General features: G+C 32.4%; 1 protein-coding gene across 1 annotated transcript; it reads right to left on the bottom strand.

Annotated features, from left to right (window-relative positions):
• Positions 1-3,197: 3,197 nt before the first annotated feature.
• On the bottom strand, positions 3,198-8,441 carry LOC143623002 (uncharacterized). Its single transcript, XM_077094008.1, has 3 exons — positions 7,796-8,441; positions 4,512-4,695; positions 3,198-3,737 (listed from the first exon to the last, which is right to left on the bottom strand). Exons 1-3 carry the CDS (start codon positions 8,396-8,398, stop codon positions 3,277-3,279), a joined length of 1,248 nt encoding a protein of 415 aa, XP_076950123.1. The 5' UTR covers positions 8,399-8,441; the 3' UTR covers positions 3,198-3,276.
• Between the last annotated feature and the right edge of the window lie 17,701 nt (positions 8,442-26,142).

Below are 26,142 nucleotides of genomic sequence, written 5' to 3'. Positions count from 1 at the left end.
AATACCATCTAGCCTCGTGCGCGGCTTAAAGACGTGTAATGTCGTGTCTTGTTGGTTTTCGTAGAAACTCTTTGGCATACAATTTTATAATCGCGTTACAAAATTGTAGACATTCACGTGAAGTTCTCTCAGACATTTGTAAGTATTCATCGAATTGGTCGGGTGGGTTACCTGTCGCTAGTTGACGAATAGCGGATGTGCATTTTTGAAGCGCCGTAAAACTTCGTTTGCCCCTCGCGTCGTAAGATTCTTGAAACCATTCTTCGTTTGCTTCGACGTCGGCTAAAATCTTTAAAAATAAAGATTTCGGCAAACGAAAGCGTTCCCTAAACGTCTCATCATTGTATTTCGGCTCCTCCACAAAATAGTCGTTCATTAGCATGTCGTGGGCATGTATACGATCACGCTCCACCACTTTTTTCTTTGGACGGCTCGGGCCTTCAAGTTCGTTATATAGCAACGAGAACCATTAGAGAATGTCATCGTCCGAAAACGAAGAGCTATCGGTGTCTAAGGGAAGCGAGTGATTCGGAAATGCCATATTTTTTTGTTGTGAATGAAGGGGAAGTTTGAGAGTGTTTTTGAGTTGGATTTGGTTTATGTTTTGGTTTTCTATTGTTTTTTTTAATTTAACCCCCCCCCCCCCCCCCCCCCGGCTCCCAACGGCTACTTCCCCTCCTCAACGGTCATTTTTTCCTCGAAAAACCCACCATCACTTGCTTGATGGCCATCACTCAACATTGTCATCACGCGCGTGATACACCACCGGCGGCGGTGTTGAGTGGTGCCATCACGCGTGATGGCTCTTCTTCACGCGGTGCTCCGGGTCCCTTATGTATGCAAATCATTTTACAGATTCTTAACAGTTTTTTAGTGAAAGTTAGTGCTAGATGCCAAATTTGTTACAAAATGAAACCACAGAACACAAGTATGCAACCTTTTAAAGTTTGACCTCAAATTTATGACATGAACTACTTTTGTAATATATCTATGATCTTTTATCATTCTAATAGTGCAGTAATAATAATAATAATAATAATAATAATAATAATAATAGAAAACTTAGATGTGTGAATTTCTTAAATGATGCAATATAAGATGAAATCGCAAGTTTGCATTTAATAATGTAAATATGTTTGGATCAATTTACAATTAAACCTACAGGCACGTTTACTTATATTAGCTATGTTTAAATAACATTGTCAAGGTAATGTTTTAGTCTGTTCAAGAACACGAAGAACGATTGAGAGTGTTTCTGTAGGCTGCTGGTTCGTGAGTGTGTATTCTGTTCTCTCCTCCTGTGAAATTTCCCAAGTAATTTGTTTAGTTTTATATCTTTAAGAAGGTTTTTATGCTATAAGATCAATTTAGCGAGTATTTTAAGGGAAATTTTTAACAATTTTGACGAAATGAGTATGAAGTTTCGAATGCAATTTTTTATATACATTTGTATATTTTTTCTAAATTATAATTTTAGAGTATCGATGGAAAAAAAAGTGTTAGGTAAATTTTGTTAACCAAACACAAAACTCGTAATTTGTTCAAATTAATGTATATGCAAGATTTTTAAGTTCGAGTTATGTATGAATTTGCAACAGATTCACGGTGTTAACACATAAAAACCACCATTTATCACACATCTAAATTAAAACAAATAATGCATGTACGAATTTGGATCGAATTCACGACGTTAATCCATCAAAATCCAAAACAAATAATGACATCACGATGAGTTAGAATTCAATGAAGAATTAGAGTTAGGGTAATGTGGGGTTTGGTCAATTCTTAAAAAGTGGTTCATTAATGTGACTAGTGCCAAAATTGATGATGAATTGATGATACGAGTTGAATAGTAAGGCTATATGTAGTGGAGAGGTTACAAATTGACACGGGTTCACATATATATAAAAGATGGTGAGTAATTTTTATGAAAATTGTATTAAATAAATGTATAAAACTAATTACTATTTTCATTAAAAAAAATTGTCTACGTACTTGTAAGATGTGATTGATTTGTATAAAAGGATGGTGCAGTCGGTCACAATTTTGTCTTGTTTTGTGATTTGATAAGCTGGAAAAGTGGTTCGTCATTACCGGAAAACGTGATGACTAGTGACTCCTTGTATCCTCCGAGAGATCAAGATGGTTGAATTCCCTTTGACCAAAAGTTGGGCTAGGCTCGGATCCTTAGTTGAGTCAAATTGGTGTAACCGTGTAAGTTTATGATTGATTAGCCGGGTTTGGGTAGAGGTTGGTATTGTTGTTTCCTTTTTGTTTTGTTTATTTGTTGTTCTAGTGTCTTGCTAGTACGTTGGTTTATGAGTTTCCGTCTTATGAAAAAATAAGTTTTCTTTATTAATTAATAATTGATTGGTTCATTTACAAGTAAATTTATTTGTAAGAATTTCAGGTACGTTTACAAGTACAATTTTCCAACAAATTGTATTCATGTAACCTTTTTTAAACTAAAATAGTTGTTTGCCTAACATTAAATAAATTAAAATCAATGCATTCAATAGCCGAACGGAATTAGGAAGATATTTTTTGATCAATTTTCACCAAGCACTATGTTTTGTCTCACAATATTGGGCATTGGATGAGAGCAACCTCGTCCCAATTTTAAACAAACTTTTGCCCTTTTTCACAAAGTGGAGCCACATCACTTCAAATTTTAGATAGCTATATGTTGTAAAACACACCAGAGAAATCAAGTATTAAGGGTTTCAATCGAAGTTTATTATCACGAAATCAAGAAAACGAAATGATTACAACTGAATGAAAACGGAAAGTTACAATGAACTGAACTAACTAAGAAACCCTAATCTTCCCCTATTTATCCCCAATTTAAGTTGTTAACGACTGTTAACAAACTTACTCCAGATATTTACATAACCAGCCCTCCAACTTTAAGACTAGTTATATTGTTGCAGAAATATAACAACTATTAAAACTTGACAGTTTCAGCCCCTGTAACCAGCCCAAACAGTAGACCAAACTAACTTGCATTAACATGATTTGTCTTTAAATCTCCAACACTATATGTTTCACATACAAGAAAATAATGAATTATATAGAAAAATATGATGTTAGGTTTGTCAATTATTGGGTATAAGAATATAGTAATCCTATTAGTTATCAATTAAATAATTATAACATATATTAATTGTATTAATATTAATACTAATAACAATAACAATAATAATATATGTCACTATTGCTACTGCCAAAAATAATAACCTACTATAATAATACTTTCATCTAAGTCATTTGGTTTTATTAGAAAACAAGTTCTTGAGCTAATTCCTCTACCAAGAACTCGAAGATCGCCATCTCTATGTCTATCCCCGTGTCTCTAATCGTTTCTTCATCACACCGCTTCCACCCTTCACTTTTGAAATCGGTTTCAACTATCATATCAATTGTATACAAATCAACCACTTTCCACAATTGCAACCGATTGCATACCCTTTGCACGATACTATCGTGTTCTTCGCTATTCCTCTCTTCTTCAATGAGGTCAAATACAAGTTTTTTCATGTACCATGGGATTTTCCCGACACCTAGATGGTTCATTACCTCCCTAACACACTCTTCGTTGGTCATCTCTTCTCCGTTCGCTGAAACATCTTCATCTTCGTCGTAACATTGTTCTAACATGCGGTTTTCAAGTTGGATCGGATCTATCCCTGCAAGCCGCTCAAATCGTTTAAGCTTTTGTAATAGTTGATGTTTTGCTCCTACAATTTTGACGAAAATATTTAGGATACAACATAAATGAATAGATTTACAAACAAATGAAATATGTCATTTATGATAGTAATTCAATAGGTCCCACAAATAATTTGTGTTTCCACTCATTGCAAATAAATTATAGACCTTGATTAGGACTTTAATTAAACTTTTTTTTTAATAATCAATATGGCCGACACAAGTCCATCAGCCACAACAAGTTAAAGAGGTCAATTAACATAAATAGATGCTTTCTCCTAATGTGCATGTAATGTACAAATGTTAATGCTTGACATACAACTCACTATACTAAAAACAAAATCTATGGACCAATTAACATCTATCAACCAACCAAACCAATGCACGACAACAAGCATAAAACATATACAAATGAGTAAAGTATCATAGATGAAGTTGACCCCTTAACCGATTCCGATTTAGAAAAGATGTGACGATGTATAGACAAATTCTTTTAATCAGCAACTTAATCATGCTATGAAGACTAATATAGCAAGACGTGTTTTACAACTAGTACACACCAGTGAAACAAGGGTCTACTGACTCTTTGGTCACCGTGTTTCGTCAAAACTTCTTTTAAACTTTCATTAAGGAAAGAAAGCAAAATTTGGACTATTGAAAAATAGTCTACACATGAAAAAACTTATTATGGACTCATTTATAACGATTTGCTTCTATAAAGAGTAGTGAAAATATCAAATTAGTCCTATTAGCACTAAAAATTTATATGTATAAATATACAATAATTAAATATTGTCACTTACTTTGTACATTCGCATAACTGCATTCGACATCGTAACCATCCTCTTCTATGGCCCCACCATCATGTTCTTCCTCGTCGTCATCAAACAAGGGATCAAGTACAGAAACCGGGCTAAATTGTTCTTTCTCGTCATCATTTTGTCCAATAATTTCTTCCGGACACGCAACTTCAAAACTTTCTTTGTCCTATAACGTTTACAAAATTTCATCATATTGATACAAGTTGATAAAACTAAACACATTTTTATGTATTTTAACATATTTTCCTATAAGATTACAAATATTCTAAAACTTGGATGTTGGAAAGTTGACCATTGGCCTTTTTTAGCTTGTTCCATGGACAGCTATACGACCTTACAGGTATATTACACGTGTGGTTATTGGATTGATTGGTATTTAATACTAACAAGGTTCCAAAATGTAAATAAGACAAACTTGGTTTTGTCCATTTGTGTAACATTAATATTTTAACAATATTCATTAAAAAATTCACATGGACCTAAATACATTTAATATGCCGTATATTGTGAAAGATTAAAAAAAAATAGTAAGTCCAACAATGAAATAACTAGAAATTACCTAACACCGCACCAAATTGGTTTTAAAGAATGTTAAGGACATAACCGTTTTCAGTAAAAAAACCACATAATTACCACTTATGTTTTAATGTCAACATCTGGTTAGAAAAAATTCTCTACTTTAAAATCATTTTTTTTAAACTCGTGATTTTTACTGACAAATTCAGTAACAAGACAAAAACACCTCTTACATTGTAATTTAACATATTAACTGAAAATTAAACCAAAGGTGTTTTTGTCATCACCCTTTATTGGGTAACTAGATACTAAAGATGGGATTGGTACCACACTAAGCGATAACGAATCTAAATATGCTAATACCGAAAACGATTGAAACTATAGATTTCAAATATCTTACCGATTATTTCGGTTCAGTACCGATACCATTAAAAATTCAAAAGTACCATAATCACAGTGTACGATGCTGAAAGCATGAAAAAGGTATGTATAGTTCGACACTGTATTGATACTGATATTAAAAAAATTGTTCATTCCTACTTTGTACTGCCAACTGAATTGCATAAATTAAAACAAATTGTGAACAATTAAATTAAAGAAAAATTAGTTTTAAATAATTTCAATTAGTTCATTCCAGCAAATAACAGTCTCTTGACTTCACACTTAGTTAGTAACGGTTCAAACAAAAGGTATTTTTGTTTTTACAAAGGTTCATGATTAACGGATTGTTAACTCCTTTAATCTGTTGCTTACATGGCACGTCTAACGGATCGTTGAAAAAAAAATACACTCTTAGTTAGGATATTATTATTTAAAACTAATTTTTCTTGAAATGAAAAATATGATTATTGCTACATAATGTTATCACATAGATGTTTAACATAAATTGGATGTAACATAATGGTAGAGCACTTACTTTACAAGTGAGAGGTAGAGGGTTCAAACCTCACTATCACCAATTTACCCGGCGTTACTTAGTTGGTCGTTAAAATAAAAAGATGTTTATCGAAAACTAAGTGTGTCGTCTCTTAGCCCTGCTTGCGGTGCGCACATATGATGTATATATGTGTGAACCCTCGGGTGGGCAAAAGTGAAATTGCACTAATTTTGACTTTATTTTACTAATATCGTGAAAATAACGTTAAAAGTGACGGACGGTTAATCAGGCATCATGTAGTGGCGTTGATAGCTGAAAGATAAGGGTACATGCACCGATCAGCCGGTGTCCCGATGATTGAGTGCTATGTGCCTTATGTCCAAGGCTTGATGCAAAACTACTATCGAGTCGGGGGTCTCACCGGAAGCAGCCTCTCTATCCCTATGGGGTAGAGGTAAGGCTGCCTACATCTTACCCTCCTCAGACCCTACCATAGCTTTGCTATTGGTGGTATATACTGAGTACGATGATGATGATAAGTGTGTCATCTCAAGACTCGAGAGACCGTCGGCAAAAAAATACATTTAGTTGGGATTATTATATGATAATATTAAAGCCAACTTTCCTAAATTTAAATAAAACAAAAATAAAAAGGGAAAAATTCCCTAAATGACCCTAAAGAAGAAAAAGAAAAAAAAGATCCTATTTCACTCAAGATTCCCAAAACAATCCAAAAATATGTACTGAGGCAACATCTTGGAGAAATAAACGACGGTATTTGTTAACCAAACAAAAGCTGACACGTGTAAAGATTCTGACACACCAGACGAGATTTTTAAAAATCTCGTCTGTTCCGACCCTTTTTTTAACTTAATTAACTTTTTAAAAAACCGTCTCTCCAGACGGTTTTTTTATGTTTCTCGTATGTTCCGTTCATATTAATTTTTTCTTGAGATTTGAGTTTTTTTAATTTTGTCTTGGTAGACGCATTTTGATTGAATTTCGTCTTCCAAGTTCATATTCCAAAGTTTCTTATCTTGTAAGTTCAAATCCTCTTTTATTCTCATATCTATATCTTCATCTTCTTATATCTATAACCATCTATAATCCATCAATCTCATTACCACACTTTAGCGAAATGAAGTATAAGAGAGGAGATCGAGTAGAGGTTGCGGATTTGGGTCCCGGGTTTTTGGGATCGTACTACGGCGGTAACATAATTTCCACGTTTGGAGATGAATATTATCAGATTCCATAAAACTAATTGAAAGCTAACTAGAACTTGAAGATAAAAAGGAAGAACATGAAGAGATGAAGATGAATCAAATACTTGAAGAAGAAAAATGATAGTTTAATTAGGAAAGTGGAGTCTACCTAAAAATAATTAAAAATACCGTCGGATTAGACGGAATAATAAAATACATGGTCGGTCAAGACGGAATACGAAAAATCCTATCGGTCCAGACGATATTTAAACTTTTATAACCACCAAATAAGAAACTTTGGAATATGAACTTTGTAGACGAAGTTCAATCCAAATGCGTCTACCAAGACGAAATTAAAAAAGCTCAAATCTCAAGAAAAAATGAATATGTACGGAACATACGAGAAACATAAAAAAACCGTCTGGAGAGACGGTTTTTTAAAAAGGTAATTAAGTTAAAAAAAGGGTCGGAAAAGACGAGATTTTTAAAAATCTCGTCCGGTGTGTCAGAAACTTTACACGTGTCAGCTTTTGTTTGGTTAACAAATACCGTCGTTTATTTCTCCAAGATGTCGCCTCAGTACATATTTTTTGGATTGTTTTGGGAATTTTCCAAGATAATAATAATAATAATAATAATAATAATAATAAACAGAGTGGAGACAAAACCTGTTGGAAGTGTTGACTGGGAGATTCCGCCGGCGACGAAGAATCCAATTTCCGGAGAGTCGGCGACGGACTTCTATGCAACGAGAATCGAAACGGGCTCGAAGGAACCGAACCAAAACCCACATTTTCCTCAAATGCATAAACTGATCTCAAACTACACGAAGCTTCCAACACCGAACAACTCGCCGGAGATTTACCCGGTTCAATTTCACGGCGTTTAGCCCGAACACTCTGATCCTTCAACCGCTGGAGCAAAGACCCAAATAACCCAAACCCGATTTGCTTCGATTTGGACCCGGGTTTCGAAAACGACGTCGTGTTATTATTTTTGGACTCCGGTGTCGGAAAATCAAGAAACGGTGATTTTTTAAAGGCCGGTGAGTCGGTTGAGGATAAAAGACAGACGTGGTTGATGCAGAAGTTGCGTACGGTGGTTGAAGATGAAGAATTGATAATGGGTTTTGGTTTTCTGGCAACTAGTGGTGATTTTCTGACGCCGGTGCCGGCTGATTTGAGCTGAGTACGGCGGTCGGCGATGAAGGTTTTGAGGTGGAATGGTTCTTGATCTTCTTTGAGTAACTCGTGTAAGTGTTTTTGAGTCATGGTAGTGATTATTGATTATTACAAACTTACAAGTGTTGTGTTACAAAATGTTTTTATTTTTGGGAATTTATGATATAAATTTTATGAAATAATAATAATAAGTGGATTTTGAAGGGAAGATTGGGAATTGTGAAGTGGAAATGGTGAGAGTGGGAGGTGTTTGTAGTTTTAAATGTGGAGGGACATACACGCCGCTAAGGGTTGGGTGAAAATATACTTTATTAATGTTTCTTGTCTGGTTTTATATTATATTATTATTATGGTTATAATAATGTATAATGTATGATACTTGGTTAGAGGTTTGGATTTTCCGGCAGAGACTCAAGTTTAGATCTCATTTATGTTGTATTTGCAGTTTGAAAAAAATTTATGTTGTATTTGGATGGATATTAACAATGAATGATTTGAGTTAGACCTTATGTAAAGGTTGTCTGTTCAAATCCTGAGTCACCCGGGTTTTCGTCCTACCGTGTGTTAGTGTTAAACCTTAGACAAGTGAATCAAGAACACCAAACACGATTTGCATAAAACGTTTATGCGACTCTTTTCATTAATAAGAAACAAGAACAAACTACTTTATACTCTCTTCTACTCTAAACAAAAGGAACTTATGATGGGTTTATATAACACCAACAATTCTAATCCTACTCAAACTAGGAAACATAATAATACTAGACTTCTAATTTATTTAACAATAAACAAAAGATAACTATGACACCAAGTTATTCAACTTGGTCCCTGAACTTTGGATCTCCACCAAACCGCCTATTAAGATCTTCCGTACCACCCTTATACTTATCGTATTAACCATTCGGGTCCTTCAAGTTGGTGTTGCACCAAGTTTTACAGTTACGCCAGAGAGTTCTGCTCTTGTTGTGGCACAACGACTGTTTAGTGGCAGTCGACAATATGGTTTCTTGGGGGAACGGCCAAGCCAAACTCTGAAGTAAGCGTGAGTCCGGTTAAGATAACATAATCTTGCCAGAGTGGGACATCAGAGGCTTTTCAAATTTGAAAGGTGTGATAGCTAAAATATAAGGAAAGTAGCTGTTATATAAAAAGAAAACTTTAGGTATATTATTATACTAGCTTTTGAACCTGTGTATTACACGAGATTTGCCACTGTTTAAAGGTAATTATAAATGTGAAATTTACAAATCTTTAAACAGTGTAGAGTTAAGTGCCATTGTTTGTTTATTTTTTTTTTGTTAACAAAAGTGAATTGGTTCGTTTATTTTTGCTAACAAAGTGACTCGGTTCATTTATTTTTGTCAAAAAAGTGGTTCGGTTTGTTTGCATTTTCAAGTAGTTCAATTCGTTTATTTTTGTTAAATAAGTAGTTCAGTAAGTTTATTTAAAAAAAAAAGTGGTTCGGTTCTTTTCTTTTTGTTAAAAAAAAGTGATTTGGTTTGTGTTTTTATTAAAGTAGTTTGGCTCATTTGTTTTTGACCAAATGGTTAAGTAAATGAGAGAAACAAAAACTATTTTATTCCTAATGGTAAAACAAAAAGGTTAACAAAAAGTATTAAAATATCATGATTTCGGAAACGTCGGGTGTATATTTGCATGAAATTTAAAAAAATGTACTAAAGTTGCATAGTTGGTCAAACCCCGGGTATGAAAAGACACTTAACTCAATGATGAATAAAATCCACATTATGTTATAACCCAAGTAATAAATGATTTTGAACCATGACCATGGATATCTAGAATGAATGAGATAAGAGAATAGAAATTAGAAGAAATGTAGTATTGACACCTAAGCTTCAATATTTTCTTTTATTAGTATTGTAAGATAAAATGCAATAAGAATTGGAAAAGGTATTGTATGTTTAATGTAGTGTTAATTATGTTTTGATTAGTTTATGACATGTAATAATGCAGCTATTTTTGGCCACATGGAGGCCTTTAGTGAGCTAAAAGAAGGACTAAGGTGTAAAGAGTTTTCAACGAAAACAAATAGAAAGTTATGAGTCTTTAATGCAAATAATTAGATGTAATTGATATTAATATGATTAGCAATTATTTGGTTTGTGTTATGCTAAGTATGAGAGACATTTAAGACAGCTTAATACCTGAGTTTCTTGATGACATATCTCTTATTCTTTCAACTATTCAACTAAGGTAACTTCTGAAGATATTTGAACTACTAGAACATGAGAGATTTTGTATGCTCTAAAATCACACACTTTTTCAAGCAACCAAAGACATACAACAAAGGTGAACTTCATGATTGATGGTCTACTCCACTAGTATTTTTGTTTTACTTTTGTACCTTGAGATCCAAACATTTTCAGGGGAGATGTGAATCTCTGTTGAGATAATAACCATACCAAACATGACCCTCAATAAATCTTCTTTGACCAATTCTTTGTATTTGTTTTTATTTCAATTGTAATTCTTGGTATCACTAAAAATTAGTTGTTCATAAATGTTTTGAAGTTATTGTCCCTTTACCTTTAAAATAAACTCTTGTTACATAAGAAATATTCCAATCCATGACAAATGCCTGTTATGACCCTCCTTTGTAACAAAATACATGACCAACCATCACCATTCACCAAACATACCTACAAACACACCTAGCACCGTATATACCTACCAACATATATGTATTCAAAACTCTTACTAAAAAACACAAACCACGCCTGAAATTTTGTAAAATAAACGTTTTTTAATCATGAAAACAATCTTAATATATTAAAAAAATCACTTAAAATTTTCTACCAAATTTGTTAACCAGTAGATAGTCTTATATTCTTCGATATTAAAGATTTAAGGCTTGTCTTTTAGATAAATTTTATGTCATCCCTAAGTTCATGAGATCAATCCAACTTTTGTTACTTCATCGGCTCAGCGCCTCATCTCATGTTCAATGTACACTTTGATTAGTTTTTGTTCGTCAACATAGTTACATAAACTAGATAAATCTTTCCTATTATGTAATGTTCGTGGTACAAGATCTAAGTTGCTACATGTTATTTGAAATCGTAGTAGAATTTCTTCATCTTACACTAATTCTACTATAATATCTATCTCAATCAATAAAACATTATAAAATCAATCAATTAGTTATATACTAAGATTATTTAGGAGATGAAAAGGTTAATTAATAAACATACAATGAAACGGACTATTGAATTTTAGAGTATTAATATTTTTAGGCAAAATCATTATATAAATAAGTAAATAACTTAGAGCGCCATATCGTGTCAAATGACAAATGACACCATCTCTCATCTGCAGCGGACTCAAGCCAGAAGCTTTTACTCCGTCTATCTTTCATACTAGGCTGATGACGACTCGGTTAGAGACTGTCTTACATACTAAAAACCTAAATACAAAGTGTTATTTACTTCACAAACACGTTTTAAGCATTTTAATTTTGTCATTAACTTTTTAGTGCTTTTTTTACTCTTAGAATTTCGAGGAAAAACATAAATATTACACGCTTAATTGTGAGGTTGTAAACACGAATATTGTTTTTAATTATCACTTTGTTATTAATCTATTGACCGTATGTCTAGTATCGATAATTACGGTGTGCCTCTCCCTTGCCTTCAATTAGCAAACACATGACTATTAAATAATGATTTAAATTTTGGTTAGAATCGGTAGGTTAGACCGGTTTGTCTTTTATACAATTATAAAAATTCAAATTGTCTTAGGAGGGTGTTTGTTAAGCCACATATTTTAATCATAAAAAAAAAATTGAACATTACACATGGATTTCATTTCATCTATCTTGGATTATTTTTTTCTATGTTTTAATGATGTATAATTAGAAGCTTAGCTTTTATAAGATAATAATTGCTTTTCTTTAACTTGTCATTTTGTTTTATATAATTATATACCTTAAAAAGACTATTATAGCTTTTACTGGTATACCTTAAAAAATGGCTTTTAATAGCAAAATCACAACCTCCAAAACCTTAGTCGATAACTTTTACCGAATTAAAAAACACTAGACATAAGGTAAAAAGAATATCTAAGCCTTTAAGGCTTACATTATACGGAGTACCTCGCAAGGATTTGATCCAAAAGCAAACGTCAAGTCAGAATATTAATCTTCCTCGGAATATATTTGTTCCATCTCGTTGGAAGTAAACCATCCGGCAAGTCCCACCGATCAAGAAAATCTCTAACATATATTATTGAGAAAACATCAACAAAATTCAAATCTCATATTTATTTAACCTCAGTCTCAGTTAAGGAAACTGAAAAAAAGACCGAAACCATATTTTTTAGCTGAGATTCCTCCACCTCTTCTCTCGGCCTTCTTCTCCAATTCCACACCGACTCCGAATTACTTAGTTTCTCATTTAGAAAACAGCCTTTATGTACCTTCAAATTAAATAATCTGAGAAAGGTTTTGAAAATGAAGAATTATTCAAATTGCATCTCATCCTCGTCGAATATTTTCTATGTGGTTACAGATATTTGACTTTATAACTATAAATTAATTATATTATACTTATAAAAATAAAGTGCTGGTACCAAAAGCAAGTATAAACCTTTATACGCTGAAGTTGCATGCAATGTTTGTTTTGTGGCCCAAATCCTTAAAAGAAGAAAAGAGTAGATGTGCATTTTTATGCAAAAAGTGGAGCATGTCAACTTTACCACAAGACAAGGAAATATATAAAAGGTCGTACTTTATTTCATTCCGAAAATTTGAACAAAAGCCTCTTTGCAAATGTCCTATATATCCTTTCTTTCAATTTAATATGCATATTGTTGATAAAAGAGAATATATGTATAACTCCCGGGCATTTGATTTCTTAACACGTTACAAGTAGAGTCGCTTGTGAGTTATTCGAAGACAGCTTGTTAAAAACTTAAGTTCATACTATTAAAAGAATAAGTATTTGTTATGGATTTTGTCTGTGACTAGTAACTTTGTCGCTAATCGGTTTTGTTATGTATTTGTCTTTGGTTAACACATTTACTACGATTTTAGGGGGGAAGTTCGTCGATGTTTAGATATGGAATTTGCTATGGAAATATTGTTTTAGGTACGATTTTTGCTACAGTTATCTTTAGTTAAAGCTATTTTAGTTGCTAATCAACACCAATGTGGTCTTACATCGTAACAATTATAATGCTCAAGCTCTATATATAGTGATTTTCTTCCTAGCTTCATTATATTCTCTTAAACAAAACAAACAACATTGGACGTAATTTCGGACTCTAAGTCACAGGTCGATAAACTTGAGAGACCAACATTGACAAGTAGGTCATAGTTGATTATGTTTCCTAACTTTTATGTAATTATAATAGATAATATCTTGTTTAGTAAGTTATGTTAGTCTATATAATTCATTGTTAGACATTAGAACATATGTGAGATGCAACCGACTTAAGGTTCATCTAGAGACACATGTAAACTGCAACTGAGTTAGGTTAATCTAGATACACACACGAGATGTAACTGGGTTAGGGTCATCTAGATGCAACCAAGTTAGGATTCATCAATAGTTAAACCGAGTTGCAATTAGGCTTTTGAGTTAAATTTTCTGATTAATATAAACAAGAGTTATTCGTTTAGTTCATGTTTATTTATCGATCGGGACTTGACTCTTAGCGAATACAAACGTTTTTCCAATCGACACAATTAAGAAATATCATTCTTAATAGCCCACTTTCCCCACCGAAGTTTGAATACCTGAATGAGATTTAACACTTTAATTTAAAATATTAATGTATTAAAGCATCCAACAACTACTATCCAAAAACAAATTTACATAAAACAGTATTGGTAACAAATAATGTCTTAAAACAATAATATACTTAGGTAGGTGGTCCATTAGAATAATTGTGCTTAATAATGTTGCAACTTCATAACTAATCTTTTCAAGAAATGTACAAATTTGGAAAGTTAATACGACTGATTTATACGGGGTACTAGACTACCTAACACCTATTTTGTATAAAATCTATTATAACTGTCAAAGGTAGGATAACTTAAAACAAGTTTACCGGTTCACCTTTTTTACTTTATAATATTAGGTCTACGTGACACTTTCCACGACCAATTTCCACATAATCGCGCCATATTGTCTTAACACATATGTATACCACTAGAGGTGTTAATCAAATTGGTTTTCGTTTGATTTGTATCATGTTATTTACACATAAAAACAAGTTTGTAAAATTTTAAATTAAAGAAAAATAACTTAAAAACAGAATCCAATGTGTATTATGAAATGACAAGAATACCCTAGGATGTACAAACTCTCACGTCCATAAATCTGTCTGAACGGTTAAGACCTCCGAGAAGCATTCGTATCGGAAACCACTCACCTGGACCGGGTTCGTACCCTTTTTCTGACCCTTACAGTCCACTGTAATTCAAAACTGTTTTATGGTAAGAGTACATTACTACATTTATTTATTTATTTATTCATTGTATTTCTTTTTTTTTCTTTAATCCCATTTTTTTGTTTTTTTTTAAATTTATTTTTCTTTGAAGTTTGTTTTAGTGGAACTGATGAAAAGACAATTCCTATCGTTACCAGTTTTACATATTTATTACAAATGATTATATTTTGTACTTTATTTTTTTTTAATTACCTTATCATGTAGATTTTATGATAATCAGAGTTGAAGGTCGGTGAAAATGATGAAAGTGCATATCAGTTTGTAAAAAGGAGTGTGGAGTAAGTTTTATTGTCTTAATAAATTTCTATAAATTTTATTGGTTAGCCGTTTAATTTGACGACGATGCTGTGAGGACAACTGGTAGAGATGGTGACCAAAAATGGAGACGACAATGTGAAAGTACGATGATGATTACTATATTAGTTATTTTAAGTATATATGTGCATGCGATCGCTGATATGACTTGTGACAAATGTGTATTGCCCTGACCCAAATGGTATTGTGTCCAACCCTCTCAGAGATATGAGGAGTGGTGTAGAGTAAGATGACTATATTAAAGCCGTCAAAAAAATTTATACATAGTACACATTCATGCTATACACATAGATGTATATGCATGTATGAATATTACTTTTGGTTTCTTTAAAAATAACCAATCTTTAAAATCAGCAAACCTATAATATTAACTAATAATGGTAAATCTTCTTATATATTTTATTAACAACAATAAAAGAATCCAACTACAATTTATATGGTTGCTTACATGATAAATAGTGGCGTCACGTTACTTTTTAAGTTCTAAACTTTTAAAGCGCGTTTTACATTAAGTGATAATAAATTATGCGTTTTACATTAAGTGATAATAAATTATGTAAAAACATGATACTTCTCATTAAATTATTAGGTTGTAACGAAAAATAAAGCAACTCTTTTTATAACGTTTTTATTATTTTACATGTCTATTTATATGAAATTAACATTAACTTGTTTCTTAAATTTTCTTTTACAAAGTTTAAAATGATTTTGCTTATAACCTTTTCTTCTACAAAATATAATATTTTATGCGCACGTTTGGTTTGAGAATAACACATGGGTGCATGGACGGTAAGACAATTAATGACCATAAAGTAAAAATTGCCCCACCCGTTTTATTATTCACTTTATTATAAATTTATAATAACAAATTAAGTAAAGTTTGATCTAATGTATAGCTTCATAATTTGGCAATTGATGTCTTAAATATTTATGGTGACACAAATAATTGTAAAATTTATTTAATGTAATTTATAAGATAATTCAAAATACAAAAAGTTGTACGTTTTAAATAGCAAGCATTTAACCTTTGTTTTTCAAGCATGTAAAATACTATCATCAAATTTAAAAATATATATTAAACCACTCTATTGATCACTATAAAGGGTGTCTTTTACATACATTTATGCTTATTCAATAATTATTATATGTTAGTGTATTGTAACCGGATACTACTTCGCTATATTATGCTCTGAGTTCTATAGTAATCTCAAGTTCTCAACTCTCTCTCTATGCATAAACATAACTCTTTCTCGTCTCTTTTCACGAGTATTAGTATTCGAATCGAATTGTATGCTTTCAACCCCTACCCAAATTGGTAGGGGTGGTGTTGTTGGTAATTAACTACTATCCACAAGGGGTACCCGAAGTACGCCCCTACTAGTCTAGTCTACCGCCCTTACCTTTTTTACTTCTTCTTACCAAAATTTACATGAATTTCATGTCAAGTGATGATCAATCCCCTAAAAGTCAATAATTGATGATTATCACCCTTTTAGTCCCTCTTTACCAAAGTAGGTTTACATGAATTAGATGTCACGTGACGGCCTTTATATAAAAGTGAACAATTGTAATACTGAATTATATGGTAACACATTTGTTATATCTTCCATTCTGTTTGCTGGGTAAATCTAGTAACGTGTAATGTGTAAAATATGTTAAATATAAGTGCATCAATGTTTAGAAACATGTTTTGTAGATAGTTGCATCAAAACTTGAACAGAAAAAAAAAACAAAACAATACTCTACAATTTATATGTTGTTTTTAGCAAAAAAAAAAAAAAAAAAAAAAAAGTTGCGTCACACAGATAAAATGTCATTTCCTTATACGATATTCATTGTGATTCAAAAACTTTAGGAAAGAAAACATATAACTAAGAAGTTTACGTTTTTGGTCATTGAAAGAATTATTAAGATACTTTAAAGCCGTACGTTCACGGTGTTTTTCTACATCTTATATCAGAAAGTTAATGTACAAAGTGATTTTTGCATTTGATGCATATAAAGTGTCCAAGATGCAACATGTGTATTTTAGGGTAAGGGTGTATGGATTCATTTAATTAAAACTGAATATTTAGACGCGCATTTGTAATTAACGCGCATCATTGTAATTCCACAGTTCGTTCATGTGACGCAGTGACGGACATGAATAACTTAAATTTATTAATTTAAATGAATTTTGTTGTAAAAATGACTTTATATATTATAAATGATCTAATACATATGGTAGATATTGGAACGTGAAGATATTGAGCTTAAACAAGGACTAACCAACGTCCAATCATCTTCAAACAACATATATAGTTTTACGAGACATCAGACATATTGGTACACATACAGGAATAAAGAAGCAAACACTGTAGCAACAACATATAATGAGAGTGAAAGGTGACATATAAGTGAACATAGCATGAATGTATGGGTCCTCATGCCATCAAAATTTAAACTATTTTTCACATAAAAAAGACAAAAATTCTTAATTTCGTACGTTAGTGTTGACCCAGACAATAATATTTAATGAAATGGAAGTTTGCAGCATACATGTATGGTGATACACTCATACACACACACATGCACAGTATGTGCTTCCAGGGTAGACAAGAGAATCCTAAGTATCTTTTTTTTTTCACCATTAGTTGTTTGTTTCCTGTAATAAATTTAAGGAAATCATATCTGAGCGACTTGATTATTTTGTCGGTGTATAAGTGTAGAATTTGAACTTAATTTTAACCTCTATGCCTCTATGGTAAATAAGGCATTGACAAATTTCCATATACTATCATGTTATAATTATGCGTTATTCTTATATGTTTACGTTGTGATATCAACATCCTAAGGACCCTTTCTAATCGAGTGACCAGGCTCGTTCCACTCTAAGCTAGGACTACGAGAAATGACTTTGACTTGACCGTCAAGATCACCTACATCCGGAAGAAGGGGCCGTTTGAGGTTGCACCAAACAATCAAAACGGGGGTAGGCCATCAAATCATAGTCCCTACGTTTTGTTGATCTTTTGTGAATTGTTCGTCGAAAGGTTAGTGTATGTTGTTTTAACTAATAACAAAACAAATATGAACAAAAATTTTAGTCACATAAAATACACGAACAAACATCAACATATCTCATGCTTGTTCATTTATGTTTGTAAATGCGTGTTCAAAAAAGTTTGAGTACCTAATTAAAACCATCGAACGGGTCCGATCCATATTGTTGTTTACTTCTAAAAATATTATTGATGTTATTCAGACGACGCGCGCAAATGGTATAGCAGAAGCACAAACTATTGCTGAGATAAAGTTTTAAGGAAGCTGATATATTACTAAGTGAAGGTCCTTATTATAAAGATTTATATATTTGGTAAATATTGTTGAAATTTTGAAAATTACAAACTGCCTAATAAATACTTAAACTAATGTCATAAATTACCACATAAATCAAGAAAATTAGGGATTTACTCGTTTGGACAAAAAAAAATAAAGAATTGAAAGGTATTCGGGTCGGACATTTAAGCCAAATCATCTATGGCGATGGTCGCATGATTTGTAAGACTTTTTCGTTCGCTAACTTTACTTTTATCCTTTAATGTTGGGCCCCTTTCTATGCCGTTCCCTCTATCTTATTTGTCCAAGTGGAGTCTAGCCGCTCTTGGATCAACTCCTTATAATTAATTCGACTTTAGTTTGAATATTGGTGTTCACTTTTTATTGGTGTTCACTTATGTTTGTTTTATTTTAATCAAATTTATTCGGTTTGGTTTTATGTAAAAAAAATAAATGACTAAACCAAACCGTATTTACAACATCGTGGGCTACATTAGCATTTCAAAAGTCTTATATTACACCTTTTATGGTTCTTCAAACTAACTAGAAATTAGAAAACATATGTTGGCTAATTCTGGGATGAAACCGTGTAAATGCATGGAGCATCGTAAAGACACGACATTGCTTTATGGCATGGCGTCCGCACGTGGTTGAGATTGCATATTAATTCGCAGTGTGCACGCAACGACTAAGTTGTCGTTTGTCTTGTCTTTCTCCTTTGGAAGCTTTTCCTACATTCTTTGTCTCGTCTTTCCCCTTACTTTTTATGATTTGAAGATTTTGTCACCAAATTTTGTCACTATTGTTGAAGTGGTCCATGTTATTAACAAATAAGTTCTGGTGTACATATTATGAATGTTTTTATAACAAGGTTATTACACCGGTCGCTTACGGGTCACGAGTTGGCGTAGTTGTAAAAGTTGTTATGCGCTATTAGTCGTTCGACTGAGAAGTTGTGAGTACTTGGTCTAGTTGGGAGTACTCGGGAATTACTCACTGAGTACTCTGCCTCGACGGGGAGTACTCAAGGATAACCTGTCGAGTACTCAGTCGTCTAGACTGATTTTTACTAGACAATGAGGAGTTGTTTCAAAAATCGAATAACATTATAAATAAGTTAATAATCATTGTTTCAACTTTGGCTACGAAACTATTAGACTTTTACAGATTTGTCACAAGTAAATTTTTTCACTGTTAACCCCAACACTTTTCACTTTCATATCTGGTCACGTAATTTATTTATTTTTTGACAATACGTAACGAACCAAGCAGATGCCGACCGAGTTCACGCCACATGTCTGCCGCAACGGGTGGGTTTAAAGCAACTTGTTTATAATATATATCAGAATTTAGGTTATTATATATATATATATATATATATTAAAATAGTGGCTTTATAAATGAACCGGGAGGGAACTTATTTTGGCTTGTGCTCGGCTCGTTTACAATTAAGCCAATTTCGAGCATTTTGAACAACCATATTTGGCCCAAAATGAAGTGGTTTTAGAGTATTCAACCAGACCGGTTGTGTAGGCGGTTACGTCGATCCGGTTCTATAAAATAAAGGCTAATTATTTATGGTCTCGTACCATTGTCATTACCTTCACCATCACTTTTCCACTCCAATATTCCAATATGCTCATTATAATCATTTAAATAAGTACAAGTATGAAAATTTCTAACTTTTAACATGAGGACATTTGTTTTAAAAGTATGAAGAATCTAAGTGGGCCGGTTTAGTATGTATGAACGACAGATCTTCCACCATCTTTTGTATGTGGACACTCCATGTATATATGTGACAAAGATATGATTAACTATGACAACCGACCCAACTAGATCTTGTATGTCTACACGGATTAATCTTATACACGAAATTGCATTCATACCACACATATGTATACAAAGACTGATTGTCGTTTGTGCTGTCTTTCTTGTTTTAAGATTTTACAACAAGTTTTGTTTTTATTTCAATTTATTCCTTTAACTTTATACAAAGCGATTCATCCGTTACTTTTACTTTGTTGCCAGCTAGTGATGATTGCAGTGGTGATGGTAGCAGAGCGCTGATAGTGGTGTTGGTGGCTGCGACATTGAGTGATCGACCGAGGTGCATGTGGAGGTGATTTAAGGGAGATTATGTTTCAATTAATTCATTGAAATATATTAATTAGAATATAACCTCATATAATATTAACCAAAAGAAACATGATAAGCATGTTCATATCATAGTCCCAAACAAACATAACCATCAACAATCATGTCCTAATTATTATGGTAGTAGTCTTAATTTATGTCATATCATTCTAACCCAATCTTCAACCTCATCAACCTGCATTTGCATCCAAGCCTCCCTATAATTAATTGCATTTTCACAAAATACAACTAGGCCATTTTATGCAAAGGGTTTTATCTCTCAACAATCTTAAAAGACGGTCACATTTTTATTAACTATTTGTAACGCCTTCGATATGTATTCGATCCCCAAAATATTGATTCTTTCAAACCTTAAGTCTTTTTTTGTAGGTATCTGAACTTCGGTATCAAATGAACAATTTGGGTTTAAAATTAACCTTTTGTTCCTGAGTATCACTTAAAATTTGTGTTGTGTTTCGTTGATATATGCTTGGGATATTAAATCAAGATGGCGGCCGCAATTAGCCTTCTGGCTCAATGGCATGAGGTAATGGTTAAGACTTGGGATCCTTGAGGTCTCAGGTTCGAAACCTGACTCAAGGGGGTTTTCCCACAATGGTTGGTTTCCTCCTTGATTGTGTTTATGGGTGAGTCAGGCATGTAACGTCAAAATAAATATGGATGGTTGACAATCCGTCTAAGGAAGACTCACTCGGGTATTGATGGTGGATCCAAGCGTTATTAAAAAATATCAAGATGGGGGCCCACACAACCACCCCATTAAAAGCCGAAAAGGCGTGCACAAAGTTTAGAAAGATGTTGATTGTTGAAGGCCTATTTGAGATGGACTTTCAACGAACTGGGCTATTGGGCTTGTGCTGCTGTATTGGAGACTACCGGGTCATGGGCTGCACCCAAAGACTAGGGATACTGGATAGTACTCTTCAACGATCCTATGCAATTAACTAATTATTCCCGTATTTAAGATTTTAAACAACCCATAACCGAAATAACCCATAAACTGAACCCAACCCAAACCCAAGACCGGTGGTTTGGTTTTATTCATTTTAGACACCGAATTTACAATTCTGTTTCGGTTTTACGTGTACTAAAAACAACAAATCTCAAATGGGCTAGGCTTAATAACAAAAAGCCCAACTCGACTAGCCTGATCTCGGCTTGTTTAAACTTTAAACTACTAGAGCGTGGGCGCTGATGATTTAAAACTCTATTTTTTAAGTTCGAACTTAGCTTGAGAATTGAACATTTGAAAAAATTGAATTTTAAAACCAAGTTATATAAAATCTAGCATATTGGCATTTAACTATAATAAATCTTCCGTTACATAACGGATGATGATAATTTTGTTTTCAAATTATGAATTTATTACATTTTTTAATTTTTAATAGCATTTCGTATTGACTACTACATACATTAATGATATAAGAAATGTTTATAATTATATGACGGCACGTTATTTCAAACCCTTAACAAATTCAATGCATGACTATATTAATTTGACTATATTTAGACGTAGCAAGTACATAATATGTAAATTTTAAGTAGCTTGTGTAGTTGTGTCGTATTACTACTATACCTTAATAGATATTGATGGTGTTTGAACCGTAAAATTATGATAGGATAAATAATTGATGACACAACACGACACGACTTTTAGCGTATTTATATGCAAAATATGTGCGTTAGACTAGAAAACGTAACAACGCAGCACTAGAAATGAAGCTCATCAACATGATTGGCATCCTTATGTTATTAATCATGGCCTCGGTTACAAGTGTTATTTTTTTAAATATTTTAGTATCTTTATCTTTTGTTATATATATGACATGAATTAATTGTTGAATATTATTATTTATAGATGGTGATGCGAATATTTTGAGAAAGATAAAAAACAACGATTGCAAGGCCTGCTTTCAATGGTTTGATCATGATTGTACAGATGAAGCATGCTATGCTCGAAGTAAAGCCTGGGAGGAGACATCAAACGGGGAATGTGCAATTGATAGTTCAAAATGTTGTTGTTCATGGTTTAGTGGATAGCTTACGACTTTTCATATTCGAATCCTATGATTAAGTATCTATGCCTGACTCTTAATGTTGTAATTTCAACTAAGTTTTATAAAATTATAATAAGGATTGACATTTGTCACCTGTTTATGAAATACAACATTTTACATTTGTTTACTTTTAGTTATGACATCAAAAAATTAATTTCGTATGACGGTAAAAGACTGATTAATTTCCATTCAATATAGAGTTACAATATATAAAGAAAAATACAGAAAAATTACTGCATTTCTTTCTCCACAATGCTCTAAACCACTCTTTTTATTATAAAAACACCACTCATGTAATATGATATGTAGAATATAATGCTCTTATACCTAAATAAAACATTTTGATTTAATTAATTGATTGCTTGTCGTTCAGAATAAAAATACATAACAGCATTAATTAGCTATAGTTTCTCAACAACGTTGTATTTAAAGTTGGAAGGCATAAACCTCAATGTTTAGCAAAGCAACATTGAAAATGAAGCTTATTAACAAGATTGGTATCCTTTTATTACTAATCACAGCAACAACTACCCCAATTACAGGTGATATTTTACAAACAGTTTTGTATATAAATATTCTTATTTTTTATTGCGATTTATTTTAATATATGTATGTATGTATGTATATACACACATATCGCATGCATGTTAATGTTTTTTTTTCTATTTGAACAATTTTTTTTTGTGAAAGATATCACATACCCTAGCACTTGCAAGAATTTGAACCTGGTATCATACTATCACATTCGTAAAGAGGAAAACGCCATACCACTAAACATTCTAGTATTATTATATGTTTTAGGTGAAACGAATTTGGAGACGAATATAGTTTTCAAAGTTTGTGAAGGCGATTTTCTACTTCCTGGTTGTACGGCTTCTCCTTGCAATCTTGGTTGTTGTAATTGGCAGGGTAATTACGCCAAGGGAGAATGCAGAGGTGATAATTGTCATTGCCAATGGATTTGTCACTAAATACGTTGTATAATTTTAAAGAATAGTTACACGTATAAACATATTATATACGTGAAGCTAGCTATGGCAGAAATTTACTTTTAGTCACATATGACATATTTGATTTTACGTTCAGTGTGTATTGAACTTTAGGTGTTAAAATGAAGATAAATATAAAATATACAGCATGCTTGTTTACTACAATGATATCTGGATGTTCAAATCAGAATATAAATTTTGTTGAGAGCTACGAGAACTACACAATACATGTACATATTTTATTTGATGCTTTGATTGTTATACATGAGACGGCTACATAACCACCACATTTTATCTCTCCCACTACCTTATAACAAAGGATGCTAGGGGAGTACAGTGATGAAACCGCGTGCGACCTATTGAATTTTGTCCGGACTCCCTTGATGCTTGGAGGTGCCCGAGTGAATTTTACAATGAAATTTATTGGGTATCCTTGTTTTCATTGAGGTTTTCTTTATTCGCTAATTTTGGAGTATTATAAGTCAAATATCCGTTTTTTTTTTGTAATTTCCCCTTAATACTTTTAAATGTACTCGTGCAATTTCTCGTCTATAATTAAATAATGAAGTGATAAATAATATGCGTTTTATATAAACGGAAAACAATCCATCACTTGTTGTCTAGTGGTAGTAGGCTTGGGTTGTCAAGGGGAGACCCAAGTTTGATCCCCACTTGTGTTAGTTTTTGTGGATTACGATAATTAAGAATTTAAGCTAGGCCTTGTACAAGGCTGGCGGTTCAAACCCGAGCCCACCAGGATCCAAATTTAAAGAGTGTAGTAGCCTTAATACAAGAAAAGTTTTCGTTCTAAAAAATACATTTGCATATAAAAGTGGGAAGAAAAATGAGGATAAGATGATTGGGCCCGTCAGCCCAAATAAGTTGTTTTAGAAAGTAGCTGTTTTAGAAATTAACTGTTCCATATATGAGTTGTAGTTTATAGTTATTCGAATTGTTTCTTAAAATCTCGACCCACCATATGGTGCATCACTGCAATGTACTTGTATATACGATTGTTCATGAGCCGAGCCGAACCAAGCAAGGGTATGCTTGTTGCTTGGCTTGTTTCTAATCGAACCGATCCGAGCGGCTCAAATTCGAACTGAGCCAAGATTGAACCGGGCCAAAATCGTACCGAGTATTTTTCGAGCATTTTCCAAGCGATATCGAGCGAGTTCAAAGCACCACTTTTCTTTTTTTCTTTTTTCCCTTTTAATTCTTTTATAAGAAACAAGTTTGAAGTTGAATATGATGTGCATTAAAATAAATTAGTAGTTTTTAGAAAAACTAGTAGTAGCTTGAAGTTTTTGATAAAATTGAAATTTAAACTTGGATATAATGTAATAAAACAATTAATAATTAAAAAATAATTATTTATATAAATATATACGTATAAATATATAACTTATTTTTATAATTATCTTTAATATTAAAATTAAAATATTAAAAAATAAATATAATAATATTTTTATATTTAAAGTACTAGAAAATATTAAATAATTAAAAATATAATATTTAATATTCAAGATAATTATTAAAACCAAAATATATAATTATGAGTATATATATATAGATATAGATATATAGATAAAGGATCCAATACAATAATCCCTAATCGTACATTACGTACGCGACTCGCATCCCAGTCGATTTCGAATAACACGCGGTGGCAATATTGTAATTTTCATCAAATCGTTGCTCCCATCGATTTCGTCCACCTTTAACATGACCGTTCAGCAATCCGTCACCATCCAACGATCCTATCCACCGTCCACCATCCAATGATTCCGTCCACCGTACACCATCTTCCTCCGTCACGACCTGTTGATAAAAGTGACCAATTGAAATTGAAATTGTTGAACTAATTGACCAATTAAACTTTGAAATTGGTCCAATTAATCATCAATTTGAAGTTTCAATTGATCAATTTTGAGTTTTGAGTGATGGGTTTTAACTGAACGTTTAAAGTTTTAAGCGCCATTTGCAGAAACCCAGTTGCAGACGTTCATATTTTGTTCATATTATCGAATCGATGATCAAATTGATGGTAAATTGATAATTATTTGATGATTACGAGATTATATGGAGTGAATTGAGTGTTCAATTTCATGTTACAGGTGTTTAATTTTTTTTGTTAATTTAGAAGTTCTGATAAAGTTCAGAAGTTCAGAACTTCTAAACTTTTTTGAACACCCAGAACTTCTTAGAACTTCTAAACTTTTTTTAACAACCTGAACTTCTTAGAAAGTTAGAAAGTTAGAAGATGTTCATTGTTTTTTGAACACCCAGAACTTCATTGAACGTATTAGAACGTTTAAAGATACTCTTTTTTGGTCAGAACGTTTAAAGTTCTTCAGTTTTGTTTCAGAACGTTTAAACATAATATTTTGAACCCTCTTTATCATAACTTCTAAACTTTTTTTAACAATCTGAACTTCTTAGAAAGTATTAGAACGTTTAAAGATGTTCATTGTTTTTTGAACACCCAGAACTTCATTGAACGTATAAGAACGTTTAAAGATGCTCT

The sequence above is a fragment of the Bidens hawaiensis genome, unplaced genomic scaffold (genome assembly GCF_021521415.1).
Source record: "Bidens hawaiensis isolate Kalapana, Puna unplaced genomic scaffold, B.hawaiensis_p1.1 tig00003244_1, whole genome shotgun sequence".
Lineage (NCBI taxonomy): Eukaryota > Viridiplantae > Streptophyta > Magnoliopsida > Asterales > Asteraceae > Bidens > Bidens hawaiensis.
This window is presented reverse-complemented; position numbering and strand designations above follow the sequence as displayed.

Excerpts from the sequence above, each read along its gene's own strand:
- LOC143623002 (XM_077094008.1), bottom strand. The coding sequence starts at position 8,398 with ATGACTCAAAAACACTTACACGAGTTACTCAAAGAAGATCAAGAACCA. Across the intron at positions 4,696-7,795 it reads CCAGTCAACACTTCCAACAG|GACAAAGAAAGTTTTGAAGT; the intron begins GTTTTGTCTCCA and ends TAAACGTTATAG. Across the intron at positions 3,738-4,511 it reads CAGTTATGCGAATGTACAAA|GAGCAAAACATCAACTATTA; the intron begins GTAAGTGACAAT and ends TCAAAATTGTAG.